The following is an 8,396-nucleotide window of genomic DNA, read 5'->3' as shown; positions in this document are numbered from 1 at the left end:
CTGTGCATCCATTTATCCATACACCTGTGCATCCATTTATCCATACACCTGTGCATCCATTTATCCTGTACCTGTGCATCCATTTATCCATACACCTGTGCATCCATTTATCCGTGTACCTGTGCATCCATTTATCCTGTGCCTGTGCATCCATTTATCCTGTACCTGTGCATCCATTTATCCATACACCTGTGCATCCATTTATCCTGTACCTGTGCATCCATTTATCCTGTACCTGTGCATCCATTTATCCATACACCTGTGCATCCATTTATCCAGTACCTGTGCATCCATTTATCCTGTACCTGTGCATCCATTTATCCATACACCTGTGCATCCATTTATCCATACACCTGTGCATCCATTTATCCTGTACCTGTGCATCCATTTATCCTGTACCTGTGCATCCCTGTGCACCTGGGCACCCCCTGCACCCCCTCCTGCCCGCAGTCCCCCCTGTCCTGTCCCCCCATGCTGTCCCATCTGTGCCAAGGGTAGGGTTACCCTCTGCTCTCCCCGTGGCCAGCACTGGCCCCTGGCCAGCCAGCTGGGCACCGTGTCCAGGGCTGTTTTCAGCGAGGTCTCCGCTCACCCTCTGCCCCCTCGGCCGTTTCTGGGTCAGCTTTGGCGCCCCAGTGTCGGAGCCAGCTGGGTCACGGCTGGGATGTGCCTGTGGGGAGCGGCCTGAGCAGCCCCCGCTGGGTCTGGGGTCATGGGGGAGCCCCCCAGCCGCTGCCTGGGGAGGGGACACCCCTCTGCATGTGCCAGGCATGGGGGCTGCATCTCCCCTGAGCTGCCTCTGCCCCCCAAGCACGCAGGGAGCCACAGGCGAGGCGTGTTTGCACCCCAGAAATAATCATGTTTTGGGTGGGGAAAGGGACAAACTGTATAATCCTATTCCCTGCTGCAGCTGGCCCAGCTCAGCCTGGTTTCTGGAAGCATCACAATGTCCCCATGGCCACAGGGCTGGCGTGTGCCCCTCCTCGCCCCCTCTCTGGTGCTGTTTTGGGGTCGGTGCTGGTCTCAGGGTGTGCGGCGGGGCCCTGTTTACAGCTCCAGCCTGGACACGTCCACGGCACGGGCGGGCAGCACCTCCTGGACAGCCTGTGCCCATCTTGTTTACCGGCCCTTCGCGATGGTTCAGCACCGTGTGACAGGTGCTGTCCCCCGACACCCGACACCGACTGTCGCGATCCGCGTGACAGGCGGCGATTTATAAATAGCGGGGCTCGGGGCGCCGGCAGCGAGAGCGCTGAGAGGAGAGCACCGAGGAGCCCATGGATTTCCAAGCCGGTATCCTGCAGGATGGCAGCCCCATGGAGAGCCTGGAGAAGCAGCTCATCTGCCCCATCTGCCTGGAGATGTTCAGCAAGCCGGTGGTGATCCTGCCCTGCCAGCACAACCTCTGCCGCAAGTGCGCCAACGACGTCTTCCAGGTGAGGATCCCCGTCCCCACTCCCAGGCTGGGGGGCACCGGGATATTTTGGGGATACTGATGGACCCCCCGATGTTCATCTTGCCCTCCCAGGCTGCCAACCCGTACTGGCAGAGCCGGGGCAGTTTGATTTCGGGGGGCCGGTTCCGGTGCCCTTCGTGCCGCCACGAGGTGCTGCTGGATCGCCACGGAGTCTACGGGCTGCAGAGGAACCTGCTGGTGGAGAACATCATCGACATCTACAAGCAGGAGTGCTCCAGGTGGGCTCAGGTGGTCGTGGATGGGGGGGACATGGGGATATGGGGACATTGGGACACGGGGGTGGCCCCCTGCCATGCCCCAGCACCAGCACTGAGACCCCAAGAGGTCGCACCTGGGGGTTCTTCTGCTCAGTGATCTTTTCCTGACTCAAATCTTCCTCCCTCCACCAAAATCTTCCTCCTGCTACTCAAAACTTCCTCCTCCAACCCGTTCTCCCCTCTGCCCACAGCAGTTTGTGCCTCTGGCTGTCGCTGGAGGGGTGGTGGCAGCTGGGGACGTCCTGCTGCCCCCCGAGTGCTCTTTCTGGAACATTCTGTGGGAGATAAGAGGTGTGGGGAGCGAATCCAGGCTCTGCTCGTGACAGCAGGCACTGAGGCTGATAAGGGGCAGAGGGACAGTTTGGGGGGGCTCCAGTGGGTACAATCATGAAGCTGGGGGGTGGGGACAGAGGGGACACAGGCTCTCGAGGCAGAGCAGTGGCCCCAGCCAAATTCCCCTGTAAATATTGTGTGAGAGCCATGGGGACGGGGACGATGGCACGTGGCAGGTGTCCGGTGCTGCTGGGGGGGCCGAGGGGGGGGGTCTGTCCCTCTTTCAGAGCTTGTCCCCATGTCCCTCCTTGCTGTGGATGGGACAACTGAGCTGCACCCCCTGTCTGGGACCCCCCGGGGGTTTCTGGGTGTCCCCACCCCTGTCACACGATGGGTGACAATAAATCCGGGCAGCTCAAGGCTAAAATTAGGCACTGGTGCAGCGCCTCTGGACCGCAGCCCCCCTGTCCCCAGTGCCACCCGCTGCCATGCCCAGCCATGGTGGCTTCAGCTGGGACCTACGGGGCTTTCCAGAGGCAAAGGTGGCTCCCAGAGGAACAGCAGTGGGATTATGTCAGGATCCGGCCCCTTTTCTTCCAGAATCTCTTAATTTTGGGGTGGTGGTGGGGGTGTCACCACGGTGGCAGGGGTGTCCCTGCAGCAGGGACATCACCCTGGTGTGGATGTCACCGTGGTGTCACCGTGGCCGTGCCATCCTCTCCAGCAGGCCGCTGAAAAAGGGGGAGCACCCCAAGTGCAAGGAGCACGAGGACGAGCGGATCAACATCTACTGCGTCACCTGCGAGGTCCCCACCTGCTCCATGTGCAAAGTCTTCGGTGCCCACAAGGACTGCGAGGTGGCCCCTCTGGAAAGCGTCTTCCAGGGCCAGAAGGTGCCGTGGAGGGGGGGACCCGGGGGGGCTGCGGGGGACACGGCGATGCGCTGAGCCAGGACAGTCACAAATAACAGCGGGACTGCTCACGGGGTATTAATAGCCCCGGGTGACTGCCCAGGAGACAGGCTATATTTAGAGCTGGTGAGGGATGAGGGCGAGCAGAGCTGGGGATGAGCAATGCCCAGCCCGTCCCTGTGCTGGGATGGGAGAAGTTCCTGGCTCCACACGAGTTAAAATTTCTCTGTGTCCCCCACCAGACTGAGCTGAACAACTGCATCTCCATGCTCGTGGCGGGGAATGATCGGATCCAGACCATCATCTCCCAGCTGGAGGACTCCTGCCAGAGCACCGAGGTGAGGAAAGAGGGAAAAGGAGCCCCCCAAAAACCCGGGGGTGAACCCTGAGCCCGGCATGGCCATGGGGCAGAGAAGCCTTGGGGTGCTGCAGGCGCCGGGGGGACACAGAGGTGGCATCGCTTGTCCCTTGTCCCCGCAGGAGAACAGCGAGGCGGCCAAGAGGGAGCTCTGCGCTCGCTTTGATGCCCTGGCAGCGCTGCTGGAGGAGAAGAAGGCGGAGCTGCTGCAGCGCATCTCCCAGGAGCAGGCGGACAAGACCGCCTTCATCCAGAGCCTCATCTGCCAGTACAAGGAGCAGCTCGAGAAGTCGAGCCGGCTGGTGGAGACAGCCATCCAGGCAGCCGAGGAGACGGGGGGAGCCGCCTTCCTCATGGTGAGACCCCCAAAGCTGCCCCCTCCCCGCCGGGGCTCCCACTGCTGGGCACGACCTGGTGGCTGCTGTGGCTTCGCTCACCTCCTTCTCCTCCCTCTCCTCCTCCTCCTCCTTCCCCTTCTCTCTCTCTCCACAGAACGCCAAGCAGCTCATAAAAACGTAAGTGCTCAAACTGGGGCAATCTCAAACTGGGACAATCTCCCCGATCCAAACCCCGCGGGCAGGACTTGGCGGGTGGGGGATGCCCAGAGCCCCTGCCCTGGTGCCCCACTGTCCCCAGCCCAGCGAGGGGACAGGGACACACACACACACACACACACACACACCCCTCTCCGTGCTCTCCCTGCCCAGGATCGTGGAGGCCTCCAAGGGTGGTCGCCTGGACAAGATCGAGCAGGGCTATGAGAGCATGGACGCCTTCTCCGTGAGCCTGGACCACCTCACCGAGGCCGTCCACGCCTTGGACTTCGACCCTGGTAATTCAGCCCCCAGTGTCCCTTTACCGACTCCCACCCTGCCGGTGACACCCGTTGCTTTTCCCGGTGGCTCCCGGTGACCTTTGGCCGCTTGTTTGCAGCAGAGGAAGATGAGGAATACTTTGATGGCGAGGAAGAAGAGGTGGAAGAGAACGCAGCGCCCGAGAGGACAGCGATGGGTAAGGCTGAACCCACCTCCCCAGGAGCCTCCAGCACCCATGGGGGAGCTCTGGGGGCTTGGGCACTCCTTCATCTTCTCATCCTCTCCCTCGGCAGCTTCCCTGTAGCCACAGCAACGTTGCCGGCGAGGGAGAAACGCCCCCGGGCACAGGATGTCCGGCGACGGATTTGGGATGCAGGGGGGACACACGGCAGGGACCTGGCGAGCCGGCTCCTGCTCCAGCACAGGACACTTTTCTATACGGGTGCAAATAGGATAATTCCGCACGTTTTATAATTCCCTTCTTTTGTATATAATTGTCACGGATTTGAAATTGGTGTATTTTGTAAAGAAAACTGCTGCTGCTGCTTTGGGTGGTTATTTTCTTCCTCGCCTCTTGCTCTCGGCTCGCCAGTGGCCCCGCGGTGGGCACCGGGGATGGGTTTGCCGGGCTGGTGCCATCAGGGTGTCCCTGGCAGCACCCGGGGTGGCAGAGGGACACCTCTTAATTTCCAGCCTCATTAGCACCTCTGGCAGCGCTGGCAGCCGCTCCTGGCCGGCTGCCCGGGATGTGACAGGTCGGCACGGGGCAGGATTTATCTCCTGGGGATGGGATGCCCTGTCCAGAGCTTGCCCTGGGCTGGAGATGTGGCACGGGGACGCTGAGGATGCTCCAGGCTGGGCCAGCCCCCGAAATGGGGATGATCTTGGCATGGAGCTGCTGGTTTGCTGCTGACCGAGCTCAAAAATACACCCTGGATGAAAAAAAATACATCATAAATGCAAATATACATCCTAAACGCTAAAGTACCCCATAAATGCGTTTCTCCTGCAAAAACATAAGTGGGGGCCGAGGGGGGAAACTGAGGCAGCGCCCAGAGCTGAGCCACAAGTGCAATTAGCCCCAGAGTAATTAAGGGTGGGGGGACAGGAGCCCCTGCTGTGGAGGCGGGTCCGGGCTTATCCACCACATGTCTGGATCTAAACTGGGGGGTTCCGAGGGCTCCCCAAAGCGGGGAGGGGAGCGGGGGGATCACCGCGTGCCTTTGGAGGGGGACATGGGGATGCTCCATCCCCCTCTGCCTCGGGGGCTGCACCCAGCCCGGCTGTGCGGCTCCTGGGGAACGCTCTGGGGGGGTTCCAGAACAATCCCCCCCACCCCAGCATCCCCCCGGGTGGCGGCCGAGGGGGCCCAGCCCGGGGCAGGCTCCGAGGGCGCTTTGCAGCCGGCTTGGCCGTCCCTCCTCCAGCCGGGATTTGCACACGAATCCCGGCTCTTCACACGAGCCGAGGCCACCGGCTGCCACCAGCGCCGGCCACACGCCGGGGTGACCGCGCCGAGCCCCCGAGCCGGAGGAGGATGGCAGCCGGCGACGAGAAGCGGCATCTCCTGAGCGAGGGCACAGGCGGGTACGGGGGTGCCCGGGGGGGGCTGGGGGTGTCCTGTCCCCTCTTTGCTGCGCGGCCCCCGAGTGGGGTCTGGCCGGGGAAAGGGCTGGGGGGAGCATTCGGGGTCCCCCAAAGCCCCAAGCAGTGCTTTGGCCGGCAGGTCCTGTGCGGGGGCCGTGCGGGGACAGGCGGCAGCGCTGGAGCTGGGGACACGGCGTGGCCAGCACTGCCACACGCGGGGGACCCACGGCCACCCCGGCCAGCAGCAGCGGACACGCAGGAAGCTCTACCTGGCCGCTGGCATCTGCCTCTTCTTCATGGTGGGGGAAGCCGTGGGTGAGTGCCGGGGGTCCCTCGGGGTGGTCCCAGTGGGGTCACCCCGAGTGGCTGCCCAGAGCCCCCCTTGTCCTGATTCCCTGCTGTGGGGTCAAAACACCCCGTGGGGACCCCACTGTGGCACGGGGCGAGCTGATCTGTGAGCAGCTCGGGGAAAGACCCCTGCCACGTCCCCCTGATGTCCCCCCGATGTCCCCCTGATGTCCCCCCGATGTCCCCCCGATGTCCCCCCGATGCCCCGTGTCCGCAGGCGGGTACCTGGCACACAGCCTGGCCATCCTGACGGACGCTGCCCACCTCCTGACGGATTTTGCCAGCATCATGATCAGCCTCTTCTCGCTCTGGGTGTCCTCACGCCCCCCCACCAAAACCATGAATTTCGGATGGCACCGGGCAGGTAACGCGGGGCAGCGCCCTGGGGATGCCACCGGAGCACCCCCCGCGCGAACCACGGGGTTTTGGGGTGCCCTGAGGGGCCTGGGGAGCCCTGGCAAAGTCCTGGCACCGCCAACAGAGCAAGGCAGAGGCGCTGCCAGCCCTGTGCAAGGAACATCCCCGGGGGTGAGGGCCGGGGGCTCTCGCTGAGCCCAAACACAGCCGGGGAGCCCGGAACGGTGCTCGGGGTGGCCCGGCTGTGAAGCAGCAATGTGAGGGGGGGGTCTCTCCGCAGAGATCCTGGGGGCTCTGCTCTCCGTGCTCTCCATCTGGGTGGTGACGGGGGTCCTGGTCTACCTGGGGGCCCAGCGCCTGCTCTCGGGTGACTACGACATCGAGGGTGGGGTCATGCTCATCACCTCCGCCTGCGCCGTGGCCGTCAACATCGTGTACGTACGGCCACACGAGCCCTGCCCCACCCCGGGCTGTCCCCTCCCTGAGCCCGGTGGGCCCCGGGGTGGCAGCGGTGCCCTGCCCGCAGGATGGGGGTGGCCCTGCACCAGCCGGGGCACGGCCACAGCCACGGGGCAGGCGGCGAGCAGCCCAACGCCAGCGTCCGCGCCGCCTTCGTCCACGTCGTGGGGGACCTGCTGCAGAGCGTCGGAGTCCTCATCGCCTCCTACATCATCTTCTTCAAGGTCTGGGTGGTGCTGGGGACACGGGGACAGCGGCTCCTGGGCGGGACTGTGTGCCCGCCCTGCTGGTCCCGATGGGGATTTGGGGTTTGGTGACGGTGCCGGGGGGGTCTCACCCCCTGCCACCCCCTCCAGCCCGAGTACAAGTACGTGGATCCCATCTGCACCTTCCTCTTCTCCGCGCTGGTGCTGGGCACGACGCTGACCATCCTCCGCGACGTCCTCCTGGTCCTCATGGAGGGTAGGGACCCCCGAGGGGAGGGGGGGTCACCCGGGGATGCCGCGGGTCCCGTCCCTGCAGCTCCCGCGGCTCTGCCCCCGCAGGGACCCCCAAAGGGATGGATTTCAACGCGGTGCGGGAGACGCTGCTGGCGGTGCGGGGCGTGGAGGCCGTGCACAGCCTGCACATCTGGGCACTGACAGCGGCACAGCCACTGCTCTCGGTGCACATCGCCATCAGTGAGTGTCACCAGGGGGGGGACAGGGGATCAGAGCCATCAGTGAATGTCACCGGGGGAGGGACAGGGGCTCAGAGCCATCAGTGAGTGTCACCAGAGGGGGACAGGGGGCTCAGAGCAGCTCTCGGTGCACATCGCCATCAGTGAGCATCACCAGGGAGGGACAGGGGGATCAGAGCCATCAGTGAGCATCACCAGGGAGGGACAGGGGGATCAGAGCCATCAGTGAGTGTCACCAGGGGAGGGACAGGGGGCTCAGATCTGCTCTCGGGGCACATCGCCATCAGTGAGTGTCACCAGGGGGGCTCAGATCTGCTCTCGGGGCACATCGCCATCAGTGAGTGTCACAGTGTCGGGCGGGGAGGGTCGGGGTCCCCCCCAGCCCGACATCCCCAGGTTTTCCCCCCGCAGACGCGGCTGCCAGCGCGCAGGAGGTGCTGGAGGAGGCCAGCTCCCGGCTGCAGGGCGCCTTCCGCTTCCACACCACCACCATCCAGGTGGAGAGCTACTCCGAGGAGATGCGGGACTGCCGGGAATGCCAGCCCCCCCGCGACTGACTCCCTGGAGTCCCGGGGACACTTCCCATGTGTGGAAAATAAAGCAGAGCACACGGGGCTGTGTGGGGGGATGTTGGGTCTGGGTGTTATCTCCGGTATCTGTAGGAGCCAAGGACAGACGCGGGGCTGTGGCAGCCTGAGAGTGGCTGTTGGAGGCCACCTAATATTCCCTGTTTATATTCAGCTGGGAGGAAAGACAGCTGAAGCACCCCTTTTCCCTTCTCCGGGGAGCGCTGCGAGGCAATGGGGCGCTGGGGCTGCCCAGGGACTGCGGGGGACCCAGCGGGAGGGAGGGAGGGAGGTCACAAACTCCTCTTA

The 8,396-nt window shown here is 63.8% G+C and overlaps 2 protein-coding genes across 4 annotated transcripts; both read left to right on the top strand.

Annotated features, from left to right (window-relative positions):
* The first annotated feature begins 1,232 nt into the window (after window positions 1–1,232).
* Window positions 1,233–4,637, top strand: TRIM63 (tripartite motif containing 63). 3 transcript variants are annotated; one of them, XM_058856642.1, is made up of 9 exons: window positions 1,233–1,436; window positions 1,529–1,695; window positions 2,735–2,900; window positions 3,161–3,256; window positions 3,399–3,632; window positions 3,769–3,791; window positions 3,984–4,108; window positions 4,210–4,287; window positions 4,385–4,637. In XM_058856642.1, the coding sequence occupies exons 1-9, from the start codon at window positions 1,278–1,280 to the stop codon at window positions 4,393–4,395; spliced, it is 1,059 nt and encodes a 352-aa protein (XP_058712625.1). In that variant the 5' UTR covers window positions 1,233–1,277; the 3' UTR covers window positions 4,396–4,637. The 3 variants fall into 3 exon arrangements, with proteins under 3 accessions (XP_058712625.1, XP_058712623.1, XP_058712622.1); XM_058856640.1 differs by having other exon boundaries at window positions 2,732–2,900; window positions 4,213–4,287; XM_058856639.1 differs by having other exon boundaries at window positions 2,732–2,900.
* An 839-nt stretch (window positions 4,638–5,476) lies between these two features.
* Window positions 5,477–8,253, top strand: SLC30A2 (solute carrier family 30 member 2). Its single transcript, XM_058856539.1, has 8 exons — window positions 5,477–5,678; window positions 5,818–5,993; window positions 6,244–6,390; window positions 6,664–6,817; window positions 6,910–7,066; window positions 7,199–7,304; window positions 7,388–7,522; window positions 7,933–8,253. Exons 1-8 carry the CDS (start codon window positions 5,629–5,631, stop codon window positions 8,076–8,078), a joined length of 1,071 nt encoding a protein of 356 aa, XP_058712522.1. The 5' UTR covers window positions 5,477–5,628; the 3' UTR covers window positions 8,079–8,253.
* Window positions 8,254–8,396: the final 143 nt, after the last annotated feature.

This window comes from Poecile atricapillus, chromosome 24 (genome assembly GCF_030490865.1).
Source record: "Poecile atricapillus isolate bPoeAtr1 chromosome 24, bPoeAtr1.hap1, whole genome shotgun sequence".
NCBI lineage: Eukaryota > Metazoa > Chordata > Aves > Passeriformes > Paridae > Poecile > Poecile atricapillus.
This window is presented reverse-complemented; position numbering and strand designations above follow the sequence as displayed.